General features: G+C 38.1%; 2 protein-coding genes across 2 annotated transcripts in view; both read right to left on the bottom strand.

Moving 5' to 3' along the window:
• Nucleotides 1–2,199: 2,199 nt before the first annotated feature.
• The window catches only part of LOC103512036 (5-hydroxytryptamine receptor 2C-like), a 37,047-nt gene continuing 19,366 nt past the window's right edge, over nucleotides 2,200–19,880 (bottom strand). The window contains exon 5 of the mRNA XM_017445227.2: nucleotides 2,200–2,438. The gene's annotated coding sequence lies outside the window, so the exon portion shown is untranslated. The remainder of the gene's footprint in view (nucleotides 2,439–19,880) is intronic.
• LOC103512037 (5-hydroxytryptamine receptor 1A-like) lies at nucleotides 2,328–19,827 on the bottom strand. Its single transcript, XM_026825626.1, has 5 exons — nucleotides 19,820–19,827; nucleotides 19,546–19,723; nucleotides 4,605–4,630; nucleotides 3,131–3,427; nucleotides 2,328–2,778 (listed from the first exon to the last, which is right to left on the bottom strand). The coding sequence occupies exons 1-5, from the start codon at nucleotides 19,825–19,827 to the stop codon at nucleotides 2,595–2,597; spliced, it is 693 nt and encodes a 230-aa protein (XP_026681427.1). The 3' UTR covers nucleotides 2,328–2,594.

The following is a 19,880-nucleotide window of genomic DNA, read 5'->3' as shown; positions in this document are numbered from 1 at the left end:
AGGAGAGGACAAGAAGAAATCGAAGAAGAAGAAAGAACACCAAGAAATCGAAGAATAAGAAGAAAACGAAAAAGAAGAGGAAGACGAAGAAGGAGGAGAAGTAATAAGAAGAAAAGATAGGTGCAAGGAAGACAGGAAGTGTTTGCTCAAAATACCTGCTCTCATCTCGGTACTTACCGATATTACAGGGTGTACTCTATGTACCAATAACTTAGAATACAGGGTGCATAAAAACCATTTATACCCCATCTAATTTTTGGGGAGAAAGTAAAACAGGACACAGTAAAACATGATTTAAAACTGTATTGTTTTGTACAAAGCTTATGGTACCTAGAGGAAAAGAAGGAGAGGGGGAAAGAGAGAGAGAGAGAGAGAGAGAGAGCTAGCTACATACCTACATCCCGGTAAATCTCGAGTCTCTTTTGTCCAGGAATTCCCAAGTTCGCCTACATCTTCGAAGAATATTACAAGCTCAGAAAAACATCAAGCAAAAAAATCAATTGTACCTACATACAGAAAAATTCGGATCAAGTGAAAGAAGAAGAATAAGGAGAAGAGGGGAGAAAAACAGGGAAAAAAGATGTTAAGAGGGTACATAAGAGAAAAGGGATAGGGAAAGAAATATAGGAATGGCAAAAGGTGAAGAGAAAGGAATCGTAGGTGAGGTAATATAAGAAAGAAAAATAGAAGAATGAAAGAAGAGCAATCTTAAGAGGGTACATAAGAGAAAAGGGATAGGGAAAGAAATATAGGAATGGCAAAAGGTGAAGAAAAAGAAATCGTAGGTGAGGTAATATAAGAAAGAAAAATAGAAGAATGAAAGAAGAGCAATCATGGAATGGAAAAATGCTGAATGGAATGAAATCATATTGGAGTTCAATCAGCACATACCTATTCCAGATCCACTATAAGCTATCTCGTAGTGAGAAGTAGAGATGATGAAAGGAATGGGAAATATAGAGAAATGCTGAATGAAAAAATAATGTGCAATCTAGAATAGAATGTAATATACAGAATAGTATAGATCCTGTTTATACTGCCAGAATGAGACTAAAGAGTCTCTTTAGGTAGGTACTCCTACAGTCTACATACTCGTATACTCTACATACTCGTATACCAGGTCTTATATCAATTTGTAAACAAAACGAATTTTACACGGAGATGTAAATCAGCACAGAGTATATTCATAGAAAGTTACAAACTGGATCGAGGGAAAAAATACATAAGGGAGAAGAAGAGGGAGTTAGGTATTGAGGGAAAAAAAGAACAGAGAGAGAAAGAGGGAAGAAGAGTCCAGGAGAGAGAGAGAGAGAGAGAGAGAGAGAAAGAGAAAGAAAGTAAAGAGAAGGGAGAAATTTGTGAAAATACAAGGGGAGGGATGGAAAAATTATTGATGGAGAAAGAGTATACGAGAGAGGGGGAAAAAGTGAAGGGAAGGGAGAGAAACGAGAAGATGGGTAGGAGAAAGGGAGGGAAAATTGGTGGGATTTTTTCTTCTGCGAAAGCACGAGGTAAAGTTTTTGAAATTTTCAGGTGGGCGTGACGGGATTTATTTTCCAAAGGGGGAGGGGGTATTGAGTTCTGCAACACGAATATACAGGGTGTTCTGATAATTACAGGATGTTCCTAGTGTTGAATCGCTGGTAATTTACAGGGGGGTCAAAAATCCTTCAAGAACTCCCAAATTGATCGATTGCCTCTTGCAACCTCCTGAAAATTTGAAGGGAAAAAACTTCTCCATAAAATAAAATGATACATTGCCCCCTCTATTTGATTTTAATTACCTCCCCTCTCTCCCTTTTCTTAACCTCCTTGTTGTACCTCCCTTTTCCTCCCGCTTCCTGTTTCTGGTCTTATCAAAAAAGGAAAAGTTCAAAATTTTGTCTTAATTTGTTTTCTTCTTTTCTTTCGTTTATTTATTTACACTTTTTCTTCCTTTTTTTCGAGTAAATAATAATTGTAAAGTTTATTGTCTTTCCTCTTTCTCTCCGTGTCTCCTTTTCCCCCTCTTTCCTTCCTTCATTTTTTGTTATTTTTTCTTCCGTAATCTTCGCACGAGTTTTTTCTCACTTTCTTCAAGGAGAGAAAAAATTCCAATTTCTCGAGAAAGAAGAGGAAGATGAGCAAAAACAAAGAACGAGAGAAAAAATGAACTTCTGATAAAATAAAAGACTCTCTTGAAAAAATTGAAATCGGATTTAAAAAGAAAAAAAAAAGAATTAGAAATCATTTCAATAAAATTGAAGAATTGCAATCAAGAAGGAATCAGATGGCGGGATAAGTGTGGCTCACATTCACATTTTAGATAGATACGCATTCTAGATAGATTTCGAGGTCTCAATTTTGCTGTCACACTCCCCCCACCTAACAATTCTAGAGGGGCAGTGCGATAGTCCCAAACAAAAATGGACGCGGCACACAAGGGATCAGGAAGAGACCTCCTTAACATAATAATAAATAATTCTAGGGACTATCAACTGGACTATTAAGACTATCAACTAAAAGGGGAGGTTTCCGTCCTAGTCAGGATTCCAAAGCAGCACCTCTGTGTTGTGGATATGACTCATGGAATTTTCTGCAGACGACTATCATCTTCATACTTTGGTATTGGTAGGATAGGTGTGGCTGACATCCTGCATGGATACAGACAGGGTTCTTCCCGGCGTTGGAGGTAGGGTTAGTGGTACTGTGGCTGGTCCACTGCTTGCTGTAGCACGATCATTGACCGACCGGTACCGAATGGGTTTGGTCACCTGACCACACTTACATTTGAGCAACCTGAAATCAGTCGAAATGTCAGAAGTTAGTCGAAATGTCATCGGCTAAAGATCGTTTGTCTCGACCAGCGATTTACAACTAGCGTGTGTGGTCCACCTGACCATTTTTGTGGCCTGCGAAGCTTTTATTGTGGGTCCCCTCGGATTTGATTTTTATTCTTTTACTATGGGATGGACTCCGAAAATGGAGCATCTACCCCCAATCCCCTCAAGAAAATCCTAGATGTGGGCCTGCTCCCCTGTGTGTATGACCCGCGAAGTACCTGCCAATGTAGCATGTGACCCACATACACATGGAAAACCTTTGAACCACTCGCCAACTGGTAATGGTCACCGATTGTCGGACAACTCACCGAATAAACGCGGCGCGGAACGTCCGATTGAAAATCGTGTAGATGATCGGATTCAGTATCGAACTGAAGTATCCCAACCAGAGGCACACGATGCCCAGGTCCTCCGGAATGGTGCAGTAGCCGGTAGGGCAAATTGCCTGGAGGATCTGCAGCAGGAAGAAGGGGGCCCAGCAGAGGACGAAGGTGAAGAAGACGAGGCCGAGGACCTTGGAGGCCTTCTGCTCGGTGCGAACGGAGTTGGCCGCGGTGCTCGCCTGACGCGTGCGGCGTTGCGCCTTTTTGATGTGCTTGAATAGTCTGGAATAAGAAAAGATGATCTTTTTTTTCAAGAGGTTTGATGGAGAGCACTTCAACAACGAAGGTCTTACCGTCCCCAAATGAAAAGGTGTGTCCAAAATGTGCTTCGATAGTCTGGAATATACACACATAAGAGGAGAAGAATAGATGACCTTTTTAGCAGTTCGATAGAGGTCTTTCTTGTACAACGGAGGTATTGTCGTCCCGAAATGAAAAGGTGTGTTAATACATAGTGGACCGGCCGTCAATGGACGAGATGAATCTACGTTGTCGAGGCAGGTTGGACGGTTCAGTTGACATCGATCGTTGGCCGGTCTACAATGTGTGGACACACCTAAAGAATAGGAGGACAGAATGACCAATATGACCATGTGAGCAATCGCTTAACTTGCCAGCGAATGTAGGGTGAAATCTCCGTCACTAAACACCTTAACAGTTATACAGTGACGTTAAAAACTAAAAACCTCTATCAAACAAAAAAGGTAGGAGGTAGGTTAGTTGAGTTAGGTTGAGGCGAACTAAGGTTACGTTAGGTGAGGTTAGCCTCCTAATGAAATAAGTAAATGACGAAAGTTTTCCGTCTTATCGACACAAAAAGATGACAAACTCATCATAAGTTTAAAAAAAATTTCGCCCAAGTACGTGGGATCGTTGTAGAAAAAAAGGAGAAAAAAAAATGGCCAAGAGATGGAGAGGAGGAGGGAGAATTGAGAGAAAAAAAAAGAGGGAGGGATAGTTAGAGAGAAAGAAAGTGCGGGAAAAGAGACTCACAGAGAGAAACACACGGAGGAGAGAAGGTAGAAAGACAAGTAGAAACTAAGAGAGATAATGAAGGAGGAAGGAGAGTTCCCTTTTCTTCTCTCTCTCTTCCTCTCTCTCTCCCTCCCTCCCTCTTTCCCCTCTCTCTCTCCCTCCCTCTTTCCCCCCCCTCTCTCTCTCTCCCTCCCGCTTTCCTCTCTCTCTCTCTCTCTTCCTCTCTCTCTGTCTCTCTCTCCCTCTTTCCCCTCTCTTTATTTTTCTCACTCTTTCCTTCTCCCCCTCTCTCTTTCGTACCATCTTCTTCCTCCCCTCCTCTCTTTCCTCCTCCCTTTTCCCGTCCCTCTTCCCTCCTATTTATCCAGATGTTGGAAAAGTTGTTCTCGAAAATATACTGGGTGGTGATGTTGAAATGAATTACTTGATTTCCGTGTCCGTGAGACAGCACTGAGAAAAGAAAATCGGTGACAGGGTGCCACAAGGGTGGAAGAACTCTCTAATTGAGTTACTTCCCCTCATTTAGGTTGTTGGAATGCTATATCATAGTGGCGGGCTTACCGATGTAGAATTCCATATTAGAGTTCCGGCACCCTAGTTTTTTTCTCAGTGAGGATACCTCGTCTCACGGTGTTGTAAGGATTGAAGTTTAAAAGTTTTAAACCCTTTAGACGCCCCAAAAATATTAAACTCGATAGAATGAATTAAAAATTAATATTCAAAAGTTAACTCTTTTAAAAATTTGATCATGGAACTATTTTAAGGAATTTTATCTGTGTTAAGCATAGGTACCTACTTAAAGACTTGGCACAAACGTGCCCTTCTGAATGCACCTCATAAATTTAATTATGTAGATATGGGTAGAAGAAATATTAAATGACTATGTATATTACATGACTTGAACTCGAACCAAGAACATCCAGATTACCCCTCAGGTACACCACTGAGGTTGGCATAATTGACTTCGGAAAAAAATGAAAGTCCAATTCCCAGAACATTTCCAATTTTCTATCCATTACTCTCAGTTCATTGGGGAAAAACAACTGCCCTTTTCCAGCAATAGAAATCAAAATTCTCAGAACTTTTCCTCGAAAAATAATTCGCAGTAATGGTCCCCGCTGATGCTCAATTGAACATTATTATTTTTATAATAATAATAATACTAATAATAATAATAATAATAATAATAATAATAATAATAATAATAATAATAATAATAATAATAATAATAATAATAATAATAATAATAATAATAATAATAATAATAATAATAATAATAATAATAATAATAATAATAATAATAATAATAATAATAATAATAATAATAATAATAATAATAATAATAATAATAATAATAATAATAATAATAATAATAATAATAATAATAATAATAATAATAATAATAATAATAATAATAATAATAATAATAATAATAATAATAATAAAATTATTATTATTTCCTACTTATTAATACATTATTTGTGCATTTTTCCCCCTTTTTTTATTGAAATACAATTCCCGCAATTTTCTAGCAATTATGTAACATCTACTCGTATCAGCTGGATTGCAAACAACAAAACGGATTAACGGTTTTCTCAGCAATACAAATCAATTTCTCCGAAAATTTCCTCGCGCTTTAATTAGATTGAATCTGAAGTTATTTATTACCTGTCAGCTTCTAGTACTCGGGAAGGTCTGCATAAATAGCGTTCCATCATGGCTTACCTTTTCCTTACCTTTTGAATGAGATTAAAAACTTGGGAAACTTTCGACCGTCTTTGTGAGGTGTTAACTTTTTGGCTCGGGGAAAATTTCATGAATGAAAATTGAATTAATTTTCCATGTCCCCTCCCTCAATCTTCAACCCCAGACGATTAGTATTGGTGCAGGTGACGACTTTTGACCTTTTTTTGTTGGGATTTATTGGTACCTATTTACCTTTTTAAATTGATTTGATCGATTGATTGTCAAATTTTGATTTTTGATTGATTGTCAAATTTAGATACGTTTTATCTTCGTCAAAACGCAGTGCCTTTTTTTTACATTACCCGTGGTAATTTTATTTTAGATTTTTTTTTTCCAACAAATTTTTAACGAAAAAAAGGTGAAACTAATTAATTAATAAAATTTAAAAAAAAAAAAAAAAAAAAAAAAATGAAGTAGGTAACTTATTACCAGATTTTTTTCCACTCGCGCGCGCGGAATATTTTTCCTTATTTTTCTCAAAAAAAAAATGTAAAATCCATTAATAATTTTGATTGTTTAAGAGTACCGCACACCTCAGCGTCTCGTAACGAACTGAAGGTCTTTCTACCCCCACCACCCCAACTTCCCCCGAATGGTTAAGCATTTCCCACTTCCCCTTCTTTCCCTTTCTCCCCCTACTCGCGTTTTCTTGTCATTTTCTATATTATGATCTTTATGTACTTTTTCTTCGTCGCTTTCGAACATTTTTACTTTCTATTATTATTATTATTATTATTATTATTATTATTATTTTTTTTTTCATATATTTTTTTATTCGAAAATTAATATTTTTCAAGCTTGCATTGTCTCCGATAAATTATTAGATTACCATGGCGAGGTTTTTATCGCTTAAAAGCTTCCGCGGTAATCTGTTTTTCTCCCCTGTATAACAAGAACCCCTATATAGCTACCCCTATATAGCTATATAGAATTTTGAATTATTTTCATATTTCGACGTGCTCGACGAACTTTCGTACCCAATACCTTGTGTTTCGAACATTGCATTGGTGAATTGGTGTTTTTTGAAGCATGAGCATATTTCGACGTGCTCGACGAACTTTCGTACCCAATACCTTGTGTTTCGAACATTGCATTGGTGAATTGGTGTTTTTTGAAGCATGAGAATTATTCATTTGATTTCCAAATAGAGATGTTGTAAGTAGGTACATTAGCTTAAGAAATAATAAAATAGTTCGAGATATATCGTTTTAATTTCTATCGAAACAATGAGGAGGTCCTTTCCTTTCTTTCAATACTTAAAATTTCATAAATTTCTTCATGTTTCCTGTTAAATTTCATGAACATCTTTCTACACTTTCAAGTTCAAAGTTCTTGAATTTCTTTTCATTGCCCAAAAAAGCACGTATTTTTTTTCTTCTTCTCAAGTCCCATTGGCTGTGCTTCTGAAATAATTGGTCGTTCTCTGCCACCCAGCTCCCCGTCCAAAGAGGAAGAAAAGAGGAGGGGAGGGGAAATGGTGACAAAGAGGGAGTAAAACGGAGGGAGGGGAAGTGGTGAGATCATAACTTTCACATTGTAATTTCAATTTTTTACTATCACGCCGAGATGATAAAATGTTGGCGCCTGCATAAAATAATGTGATGCAATCCGCAATGATAATGATGATGGTTTCAAATTAGATTATAGCGAGCTTCTGGCTCTTGGCTTGGTGATGTTTTTTTTTTTTTTTAAATTAGATTCCCACATCCCTCTCCCTTGTATCGTATCTCTCTCCTTCTCCTCTTTTCCTCCTCTCTCTCTCTCCCTCCCTCCCTCTCTTTTCTTTCCTTTTTCTCTATTTATCTACCTTCCCTTCATCTTCAATTTTTGGGTTATTCCATATCCTCTGTTGTCTCCCTCTTTTTCTCTTCTGCTGTTCCTGTTTCCTCTCTCTTTTCTCTTTTCCCTTTCTCTCTATTCCCTCCCCAACTCTTCTCCTTGCCTCTATTGTTTGATTTGTAAACATTTCTTCTTCTTCTTCTTCCTCTTCCTCTCCTTCTCCTCTTCTTCTTTAAATTATAAAAAAAATCTTACAAGAAACAAGTGGGAGATTGAAAGAAATTCAAGCGTATTTATTTCCAAGTTTTTTTTTTTTATTTATTTTATTTTTTTCATTTTTGACACCTACACAGGATGTCTGAGTGTCTGAATAAAAACGTCTCCCTCCCCCCCCCCCCCCCCCCCTTTCTCACCCAATTCTTTTATATTTCATTCATTCAAGCTGTCGGTTTCTGAAGGTTGATGATTTTTTTCTGCACCTATATTTCTCCCCCTCTCCTTCTTTTGTCCCTCGTCTCTTCTTCTTCCCTTGTACTATTTCCTCTTCACTCTGTTTTCTCCCTCTTTTTCCCCCTTTTTTTCGTTCTCCTTAATGATCATTTCTGGACACTTCCCTCCTTTCTCTGTTTTTCTCCTACAGGAAAATGTGAACTGTTTTTTTCCATTTATTTTATTTTGTCTTGCCGTGGTTTTACTGCGGCCTTCGGGCCATAGGTTTTGACTTTGGCATAGAAACTGGAAACTTCTACATAATATTGTACCTATGTGGATTAGCGCTATAAAAATAATAAAAAAAAAACAACACTAATTTTTAGGTTGGTTCCTAGCCAGCCTAATAGTTACCTTGCCTTGTAACCGCTTGGTGGCGGTGATTCCCGCCCGGGGACAAATTTAGTCATGAACGGAACGTTTCGTTCCCGGAACGAAACTCTCATGATATTTTATTATTATTATTATTATTATTATTTAGTTTTGACCTCAGATTTGGATTTTTCACATCTTTTTACATAGGAATCGACCATTTATTAATAATTTTTACTCATTTGCAACTGCTCCATTAGGAACTTTCTTCTTAAGAATTTCCTTACAAAGTAAGGTGAAACATGTAGGTACACTAAACAGGTAGGTACTTATTCATATGTATAGGTATCTCTATAGGTAATAATAAGAGTGCTTATTTATACTGCTCGCGTTATAGGACTGAAAAGTCCCTTCACTCCAGTAGTAGGCCACGACTATTACTGTGGTCAAATTCTCAAATTTTATTGAGGATAAAATTCCGTACCACGGCTGGGATTGAACCCACGCCCTCCTGTTTACCAGGCGAGCGGCTTGACCACCACACTACCGAGGCAGAAGTCAAATCATAAAATTTATCGCGGTGCATTGAGTAGGTAACGACATTTTTGTTACTTGCATTTAATGAAATTCAACTTTATGAAAAAAAAAATCTCTCTCTCTCTCTCTCCTACCCTGTCCTCCTTCTCTCTTCGATTTCGGGACGATAAGACCTCCGTTGTTACAGGTTACAGTTCCCTGTATCAAACCTCATCTTTGGAAAAAAAAAAAACAAGACTTGTTCAAAGGTACTTGGTACTTGTCGATAAAGTCGGCTACATAAAAAACAACAACGACAACATGGTAAACAAAAACAAGATAAAAATCAGCCATACAATAGAACAAAAACACAACATAAGAGCGTTTGCCATAGATCCATAGAATTAAACCTGCATACATAATACCTTAGATACTATCATCCTTTGTACCTTTAACATAATAGATTTCATGAATATTGAGTATATGTTACAGGCAGTTAGTGAAATCCGACATTGGGGACGACATTTTTTGTGAAAATTGTTACTTGACAAAATTTGAAGTCTTTCAAAAGAGGAAAGAGATGGATTTGAGTTTTGGACTTTTATTTTTTTAGAGGAAAGTACTACAACAAGAGTTTTTGAGCAGAATTTTGTAGGTTTGAATACAAAGTGAGAGGGATTAAAGATGATTCTCAAAATAGTCTCCTTTTATTGATTTCCCAGTTTTTCTTGCTTTGCCGGCAACATATACATATGTAAGGTTTTTATGTGTTTGTTCTCAAACATATAAATTTGAAGAAGCGCTCCCTCGAACAAGGTCAAGATTTTTCCCTTGCCTTTCCCTTTTTCCCTCCTCTTTTTCCCATTTCTCTCCCTTTCCCCTTTTATTCTTTATGCTTTTTCCCTCACCCTCAACATATATATCTCTCTTTTTGCCCCCTCTCCCCTTCCCTTCTCTCCCTCTCGTTATCCTTCTTTTTCCCACACCCTCGCAATATTTCCCTCTCCCCCTTTCCGCCTCGTTTCCTCCCTCCTGTTTCTCTCAATAATATTCTTATATTCTTATCTACCCCATAAACTTTCTCCCTCCCTTCTTTTACTCCTTGATGTGTTTTCGTTTTTATTATTTTTATATTTCGTCCCTGTGATCGTCTCTTGAACCTTGAGAAGGGAGGGATCGAAATTCCCTCCCGTCTGTCTTCTCTTTTTCCCTCGAATCTTCATTCTCTCCCTCTACATTTCCCTCCAATCTACATTCTTTCCCTCTTTTTTTCCTATCTCTACAAACTCTACATTATCTATATCTTTTTCCCTCCAATCTAGGTACGTTCTCTCCCTTTTTCCCTCTAGTCTACATTCTCTCCCTTTTTTCCTCCAGTCTACGTTCTCTCCCTCCTTTTTCCCTCCCTCTAACATTCTTTCCCTCCCTAGTTGGGGGCAGCGAATGAAATGTCCAAGATGAACTATCCCCAGGGAGGATACCTACTCAGCATGAAAGGGAAAAGGGATTTTTTCTCTCTCTAATATAGCATTCTTCTTCTGTATCCTTGGAGTTTGTTCAGGTTTGTCGTGAGAAAACTCATTCATTGTGCCGGACTGTGAGGATACAGTATGTTTGGATAGGATTTGTAGATTCGTATAGGCTTAACCCACCTTTTGGGGCAGTTGCGGCTACACCTAAGCCTCAGTGTGGGCTTTACTGTACGGAGTTTTGAATAAGAGGATAGATTGTTGATTTTCCAGGCTTGCCGGGGCGAACTTAATCCTAAATAAAGTTCGTTCTCGGAACAGCTGCCTTTCTATTACCCTATCCTTGCTCCTCTCTTTGCTTTCGGGAAGATAAGTCCTGAGCAGGATAAATTTTCCTAGAAAACCTTCAGGCTCTACTTGAAAATTTCAATTATTCTCTTAATAATTCCCATAAGTTTTGCAAGAAAATTACTCTTTTTGTTTTGCAGCAAGTAAACTCATGTGTTTTAGAATGCCTATCCCGTAGTAAGTGGTAACGTAGTATGTCCCGCATCAGATGGCCAAGAAGGGACACAATACTTCCCTTTTAGGTACTGGTTCAACAAAGAGAACACCAAAAAGCGACCCCCCCCCGCCCCAAAAAAAAAAAAACATTAAAACATTTACTATCGAAAACCCAGAATTTCTGTCTATGATAGGCATCGAACCCGGGACCTCCATTTGTCGTTGTCAAACGATTTGTGTAACACCCTGTACATTTCCTCCTTTATGATAGCTTCATGTATTACAACATTCTCTATCCTGGAGTTCCTACTAACCATAAGTATTTTCCATTCAGTCAAAACTTTGCTTCTTTTATTCCCCCTCCTTCTTATCTACCTACTTCTTCTCCTCTTTCTTCTCGTTCTTCTTCTTCTTCTTCTTCTCCTCCTCTTTCTTCTTGTCCTTCTTCGTCTTCTTCTTCTTCTTCTTCTTCTTCTCCTTCTCCTTCTTCTTCTACGTCTCTTTCACCTCCTCCTACTTCTTCTTCGACTCCTCTTTTTCCTCCTCACCCTTCTTCTCTTCCTTCTCCTCTTATTTCTTCTTCTTCTCCTCCTCCTCTTCATTCTTCTTCTTCTCTTCCTTCTACTGCTCTTCTTCTTCCTCCTCTTCCTTTAACAAACAAAAATATATTTTCATTTGCTCTCTCCTCCTCAATCTCTTTTCGTGTCTCTTTCCCTCCTTTGTTTTTTCTCTCTCTCTCTCTCTCCCCTATATCATTGTTGGAATTCTTACCTTTTTTCTCTCTCTCGTCCATGTACGATTTTTATTTTGCCTTGTCTACTCTCTTGTTTTGTGTCTCCCTCTTTCCCTTTTGCTCTTCATTTTCGTCTCTCCTCTCTTCGTTTCATATATTATGTCTCTCCGATTCTCTTTTTATTTTATTTTTTTCGTCCCTCCTCTCTTTTTCGATATCTTTTCATTTCTCCCTCTCCTCATTTCTCTCTAATGCTTTTTTTTCTTCTCTCCTTCCTCCCTCTTTCTTTTCCCAACTCCTATTTCTCTCTCTCCTCTTTATCTGTTTTTCCATTCTCGTCTCTCTCGTTTAGATATCTTTTCCCCCTCGCCTCTCAGAACCCCAAAAAACGCCCCCCCCCCCCCAAAAAAAACATAACATTTACTATCGAAAACCCAGAATTTCTGTCTATGATAGGCATCGAACCTGGGACCTCCGTTTGTCGTTGTCAAACGATTTGTGTAACACCCTGTACATTTCCTCCTTTATGATAGCTTCATGTACAACATTCTCTATCCTGGAGTTCCTACTAACCATCAGTATTTTCCATTCAGTCAAAACTTTGCTTCTTTTATTCCCCCTCTTTCTTCTCTACCTACTTCTTCTCGTCCTTCTTCTTCTTCTTCTCCTCCTCCTCCTCTTTCTTCTTGTCCTTCTTCGTCTTCTTCTTCTCCTTCTTCTACGTCTCTTTCACCTCATCCTCTACTTCTTCTTCTTCGACTCCTCTTTTTCCTCCTCACCCTTCTTCTCTTCCTTCTCCTCTTATTTCTTCTTCTTCTGCTCCTCCTCTTCATTCTTCTTCTTCTCCTCCTTCTACTGCTCTTCTTCTTCCTCCTCTTCCTTTAACAAACAAAAATATATTTTCATTTGCTCTCTCCTCCTCAATCTCTTTTCGTGTCTCTTTCCCTCCTTTGTTTTCTCTCTCTCTCTCCCCTATCATTCCAACAGAATTCTTACCTTTTTTCTCTCTCTCTCGTCCATGTACGATTTTTATTTTGCTTTGTCTACTCTCTTGTTTTGTGTCTCCCTCTTTCCCTTTTGCTCTTCATCTTCTTCTCTCCTCTCTTCGTTTCAAATATTATGTCTCTCCGATTCTCTTTTTATTTTATTTTTTTCGTCTCCCCTCTCTTTTTTATATAGCTTTTCCTTCCTTCCTCTCCTCATCTATCTCTAATTCTTTATTTTTTCCATCTCTCATTTCTCCCCTAACTCTTCTTTCCCTCATTCTGTTCTCTCTCCCTTCCTCTTTTTCTACATCTTTTCCCTCCCTTCTCCTTGTCTTCTGCACTCTTCTCCCTGACCCACATTTTTTTCCTCCCTTTTTTCTTTGATTTACTTTTCTCTCCCTCCTCTTTATCTGTTTTTCCATTCTCGTCTCTCTCATTTAGATATCATTTCCCTCTCTCTCCTCTTTCTCCCTCCAATATTTTCTCTTTGTTTCTCTATGTTCAACTGAGTTTTGGTTTTGTCATTTGAATTGTTTATAGTTTACGTTGCTTTCACATGAAGAATTTTTTCCCTCGCGCCATATCTTTCCCCCCCCCTTCCCCTCCAATCTTCATTCTGTCCCTCTACATTTCCCTCTTTCTACATTCTCTCCCTCATTTTTCCTCCCTCTATACTCTATTTTTTTTCCCTTGCCATATCTTCGTTTTCTCTGGTAGGTATTGTTGTTGTATTTTGTTTTGTTTCACGAAGGTATCATTTTTATATTTGTTTCCATCTTCTTCTCTTGTACGTTTTTATTCCGTTCCCCCTCTCGTGGTCTCTTGTTTCTCCTTCTCCTTACTAGAGGGTACATAAGGTAATTCAGGTGGGTGTGACGCTCAAAAATGTTGACATGAAAAAAAAATCGAGAGAAAGACGGGTAGAGAGAGAGAGAAAGAGAGCGAGAAAAAGCGAAAATTCAAATTTATGAAAAAAAATAAAAAAAATAATAAATAAAAATAAATAAATAAAAATAAAATTAAATAAATATGCGCGAAACGAATTTTTATGTTTACTCGAAATAATTTGTTTTGAATTATTTTGCTACAAAATTTTCCAAAGGGAGAATGAACGTAGGTTGAAATCAGCAGCATAATTATAATTATTGTCGTTTGTTTGTAATGAATTAAAAAAAAAGCTCGTGTTTTTTTCAAGCTCTTTTCAGCTGGAAAATCTCGAGTGGGTGTTTTACTTTAATGTAAATTTGATTGTATTTCTTCTTTCCAAAACATTTTGGACTACCTACCCATTTGCTTGAAGATTTGATGATAAAAATCTGATGTCTGAAGGTTGAAGGTCCGCCTACTCTCTACAGCTCTACACCAAAGTCGAATCGATATAAAATAGAGCATAGAGCAGGGAAGATCGACTTGTATTTGTCTGACTGTGATATCCAACTTTCTCTGACCGTCTTTTGCTAAATCTCTTACTTATCATTAGCAAATTTCAAAATCTGTCAATTGCTAAATTTCAAAATCTGTCATTTTCTAAATTTCCAATCTTTTTGTGTGTTTACAGGTAAGAGACTTCAATCTTCAATCACTTGGGTTACAACTCTGTTCAAATTAGGTGTTTAAAGAAGTGGAAAAACTGGTAAGTTTATGTCGAGTGTGATCGCTCTTAAATTTCGTAAAACCCTCCCTCCCTCCCTTCTCTTCTATCCCTTGGTCTTTCTTTCCTTCCCTCTTTCCCTCGATCTTTCCCTCCCTCTTTCTTTTCCTTATCGAACTTAACTTCCAATATTTTATAATCAGGGAAATATTCTGAACACACTGAGGGAGAGAGGGAGGGAGGGAGAGATGAAAAGGGAGCAATGTAGAAATTCAATTAGACATTTCTCTCCTCTTCCCTCTTGCCCAGAAATTTCTTCCCTTTTCTTATCTCTTTATTATTCCCTCCCTTTCTCTGATCTCTCTCTCTCTCTCTCTTTCTTTCTTTCTTTCTCATTTGCCTTGTCCCTGATATGAGTGCAAAAAAAGAGAGAAGATATGTATCTCGATTAAAAAAAAACCCTATAGATGATAATAAATAAAATAAAGAAAATTAATTAATTATCCGGGACATTTCATTCTCCCTGTCCCTTTTTCCCTCCTCCCCTCATTATCTCCCTCTACCCTCTCTCTCTCTCTCTCTCTCTCTCTCTCTCTCTCTCTCTCTCTCTCTCTCTCTCTCTCCCTTCCTTGTTTGTTCTCTCTTGGTCTCCTTCTTGTTTTTTTCTATGTCCAATCCACATTTCCTGTGATATAGAAAACTGCATTTCCAACCAATTTCCGTCCCTCTCTTTCTCCTCATCCTCCTCCTTTTCTCTCTCTCTTTCTCTCCTTCTCCCTCCTTATCTCCATTATCGTGTTCCTTTGTTCTGATATGGGGATTTTTTTTTTCTCTCGCACTAACGTGTTTGGTTTTCTAAGTGTGAGTTTGGTTTTGTCATTTGAATTGTTTATAGTTTACGTTGCTTTCACATGAAGAATTTTTTCCCTCGCGCCATATCTTTCCCCCCCCCTTTCCCTCCAATCTTCATTCTGTCCCTCTACATTTCCCTCTTCCTACATTCTCTCCCTCGTTTTTCCTCCCTCTATACTCTATTTTTTCCCTTGCCATATCTTCGTCTGATAGGTATTGTTGTTGTATTTTGTTTTGTTTCACGAAGGTATCATTTTTATATTTGTTTTCATCTTCTTCTCTTGTACGTTTTTTCTTTCTTTCCCCCTCTCGTAATCTCTTCTTTCTCCTTCTCCTTTCTATTTATTCAGGTGGGTGTGTCTCTCAAAATGTTGACATGAAAAAGAAATCGAGAGAAACACGGGTAGAGGGAGAGAGCGAGAAAAAGAAGACAGGAAGTGTTTGCTCAAAATACCTGCTCTCATCTCGGTACTTACCGATATTACAGGGTGTACTCTATGTACCAATAACTTAGAATACAGGGTGCATAAAAACCATTTATACCCCATCTAATTTTTGGGGAGAAAGTAAAACAGGACACAGTAAAACATGATTTAAAACTGTATTGTTTTGTACAAAGCTTATGGTACCTGATTTCTAATTTCTTGAGCCTAAAGATACCATTTAAAATTTAAATGGCAAAGAAGCTGAGAAATCACAATGATTTATAAAAGAGTTGGAAGTGAGCCATTCCAAAACTGAGCTGCATGGAAGAGGTTGATTCAAAATGTCGACTCCACTTGAGTGGGAAAAGAATAATAGAAGATTTTAGTTGAGAATGACAGACAGACAGACACCGAAGCGAATACAATAGTCCATCCATTATACCTTTTATTATTAGTAATAATAAAGGAAGGACGGACTAAAAACCGATTAGCTTATAAAAGCAAAATTCAAGAGCTGTCTTTTTCCCCTCTCCAAGCTCATCAGAGTCATGTTTTCCCCCCTCAAAAAGCTTATCAGTTTTCCCTCTATTTCGAGTGTTAACTATGTCAAGGCCCAAAAAATCCCTCAAGCTACAAGTTATTGATCAAACAACGTCTTTACATTTTCACCCTGTAATAAAATGAATTTTAAAAATTGCCGCCGGGACAGCTATCTCACGTCGTCCGAGCTCATCTCAGCCCTGTTCATAAACACAGCCTCAAGCTACAAGTTATTGATCAAACAACGTCTTTACATTTTCACCCTGTTTAATTTGTGTGTTTATTCATCACCCCGAGGTACTTTTCAGAGCGCTAATTTGTACGGTAATAAATTTCATTCATAGAAAGTTACAAACTGGATCGAGGGAAAAAATACATAAGGGAGAAGAAGAGGGAGTTAGGTATTGAGGGAAAAAAAGAACAGGGGAGAAAGAGGAAAGAAGAGTCCAGGAGAGAGAGAGAGAGAGAAAGAAAGAAAGAAAGAAAGAAAGTAAAGAGAAGGGAGAAATTTGTGAAAATACAAGGGGAGGGATGGAAAAATTATTGATGGAGAAAGAGTATACGAGAGAGGGGGAAAAAGTGAAGGGAAGGGAGAGAAACGAGAAGATGAGTAGGAGAAAGGGAGGAAAAATTGGAGGGAAGGGAGAAAAACTTTTTTTTTCTTCTGCGAAAGCACGAGGTAAAATTTTTGAAATTTTCAGGTGGGCGTGACGGGATTTATTTTCCAAAGGGGGGGGGATATTGAGTTCTGCAACACGAATATACAGGGTGTTCTGATAATTACAGGATGTTCCTAGTGTTGAATCGCTGGTAATTTACAGGGGGGGTCAAAAATCCTTCAAGAACTCCCAAATTGATCGATTGCCTCTTGCAACCTCCTGAAAATTTGAAGGGAAAAAATCTATAAAATAAATGATACATTGCCCCCTCTTTTGATTTTAATTACCTCCCCTCTCTCCCTTTTCTTAACCTCCTTCTTGTACCTCCCTTTTCCTCCCGCTTCCTGTTTCTGGTCTTATCAAAAAAGAAAAACTTCAAAATTTTGTCTTAATTTGTTTTCTTCTTTTCTTTCGTTTATTTATTTACACGTTTTCTTCCTTTTTTTTTCGAGTAAATAATAATTGTAAAGTTTATTGTCTTTCCTTTCTCTCCGTGTCTCTTCCTCCCTCCTTCCTTCCTTCATTTTTTATTTTTTCTTCCGTAATCTTTGCACGAGTTTTTTCTCACTTTCTTCAAGGAGAGAAAAAATTCCAATTTCTCGAGAAAGAAGAGGAAGATGAGCAAAAACAAAGAACGAGAGAAAAAATGAACTTTTGATAAAATAAAAGACTCTCTTGAAAAAATTGAAATCGGATTAAAAAAAAAAAGAATTAGAAATCATTTCAATAAAATTGAAGAATTGCAATCAAGACGGAATCAGATGGCGGGATAAGTGTGGCTCACATTCACATTCTAGATAGGATAGATCTCGAGATCTCAAATTTGGTGTCACACTCCCCCCCACCTAACAATTCTAGAGGGGCAGTGCGATAGTCCCAAACAAAAATGGACGCGGCACACAAAGGATCAAGAAGAGACCGGGCATATTGCCCAATATTTTGTGAAGAGCCCAAGCAACTTCCGTTTCTAAATCAGTATGACGGTGGGCTAGCATTGTGGAGGTCTTGGGTTCAGTTCCCTGTGGGTTCTACGTTTTTGGAGATCTGTGCTTGGAAGACGAGTACTCAGCCTCAGACAATCAAGTAGAATGGAAATTAAATTGATCCTTCTACGTACTTTACGCCCTTGTGTGAAGCACTCACATTTATCACTCAAGCTATCCCCTTTGATATTTTTTTCAACTTTTCCATATGCTACTGCTGCCGCGGGCGGTGTATTCGCGAGAGTAAGAGAGAGAGAGACGGAGACTAGATTGAATACAGAAAGTACGAGTAAGTAAAAAAGCGGATCTATGCTGACAACGTCAAATTGGAGAGAGAGAGAGAGAGAGGAAGAGGAGGAGGAGGGAAAGAAAGAGAAAGAGTAAGAGCAGGAGGGAAATAGAGAGAGATGCATAATATAAGGATATAGAAGATGAAAAGGTAACTTTTTAATTAAAATTTTGCAAATTACTCCTTACACCTGCCTCTCTCTCCCTCCCTCTCTCTCTCTTTTTCCCTCTCTCTGTGTTTTCGTCTTTATTGCCGTCTTTTGTCCTCTGGAATACAAAGAAAAAGATCTGCAGTGTAGGAGAGAAGGATGAAAGAAAGAGAGAGAGGAGAGGGGAAAAAGAGAGAGAGAGAGAGAGAGAGAAAGAAGGAAAGAATAAGAGAGATAAAGAAAGGAGAAGAAGAGAGAGATATAATGAAAAATGAGAAGAGAGAAAGAGAGAGTAGGTTAAACATTAAAAGGAAACCATGTCAGTTCAACTAATCTCTCTAATTTAAAGTTTTTTTATTTTATTTTATTTTTTAGGTACATATGTAGCTACCTATATGTACATAGGTAGGTAGTTACAGTAATAGTAGTAGCCTACTGCTGGAGTAAAGGGACTTTTCAGTCCTATGCGAGCAGTATAAATAAGCACTATTATTATTATTATGTGGATTAGCGCTATAATAATAATAAACACTAATTTTTAGGTTGGTTCCTAGCCAGCCTAATAGTTACCTTGCCTTGTAACCGCTTGACGGCGTTGATTCGCGCCCGGGGACAAATTTAATCATGAACGGAACCGTTCGTTCCCGGAACGAAACTCTCATGATGTTTCTCTTTTTTCATCCCCCCTCCCTTTTCTTTCTTTTCGTCCTCTCTCTCTCTCCTACCCTGTCCTCCTTCTCTCTTCGATTTCGGGACTATAAGACCTCCGTTGTTACAGTTCCCTCTATCAAACCTCATCTTTGGAGAAAAAAAAAACAAGACTTGTTCAAAGGTACTTGGTACTTGCCGATACTGAAGGAGCTACTTAAATTTTCTCGAAAAATTTCGCCTGCGGCGCTGTCATTTTGTGTTCTATAGAAATGTATTGGGGGGAATAACTATTACTATACTCGTCTTTTACACGTATTTAATTACATAAAAAACTGACACATGACAAGCTACAGATTACATACTTACTGAAAAGTTTCGCCTGCGGCCCTGAAGACTTCTTTTGACAAGTCTGCTTCTCTTATACTATTGTAGACCAAAATCTTCAAAAAATTCGCCTGCGGCGCCAAATTTTGTGTTCTTGATAACTAAGTTTTTTTTTTTTAATTAGAGACCAAAATGTTCGCCTGTGGGCATAAAAATTTCAATTTCTTAATTCTGGTTTCTATAAATTGTAGCTCACAATTTTCAAAAATTTCGCCTGCGGCGCTGCTCATTTTCAGGATTCCAAAGCAGCACCTCTGTGTTGTGGATATGACTCATGGAATTTTCTGCAGACGACTATCATCTTCATACTTTGGTATTGGTAGGATAGGTGTGGCTGACATCCTGCATGGATACAGACAGGGTTCTTCCCGGCGTTGGAGGTAGGGTTAGTGGTACTGTGGCTGGTCCACTGCTTGCTGTAGCACGATCATTGACCGACCGGTACCGAATGGGTTTGGTCACCTGACCACACTTACATTTGAGCAACCTGAAATCAGTCGAAATGTCAGAAGTTAGTCGAAATGTCATCGGCTAAAGATCGTTTGTCTCGACCAGCGATTTACAACTAGCGTGTGTGGTCCACCTGACCATTTTTGTGGCCTGCGAAGCTTTTATTGTGGGTCCCCTCGGATTTGATTTTTATT

This window comes from Diaphorina citri, unplaced genomic scaffold (genome assembly GCF_000475195.1).
Source record: "Diaphorina citri unplaced genomic scaffold, Diaci psyllid genome assembly version 1.1 scaffold783, whole genome shotgun sequence".
NCBI classification, from domain to species: Eukaryota; Metazoa; Arthropoda; class Insecta; order Hemiptera; family Psyllidae; genus Diaphorina; species Diaphorina citri.
This window is presented reverse-complemented; position numbering and strand designations above follow the sequence as displayed.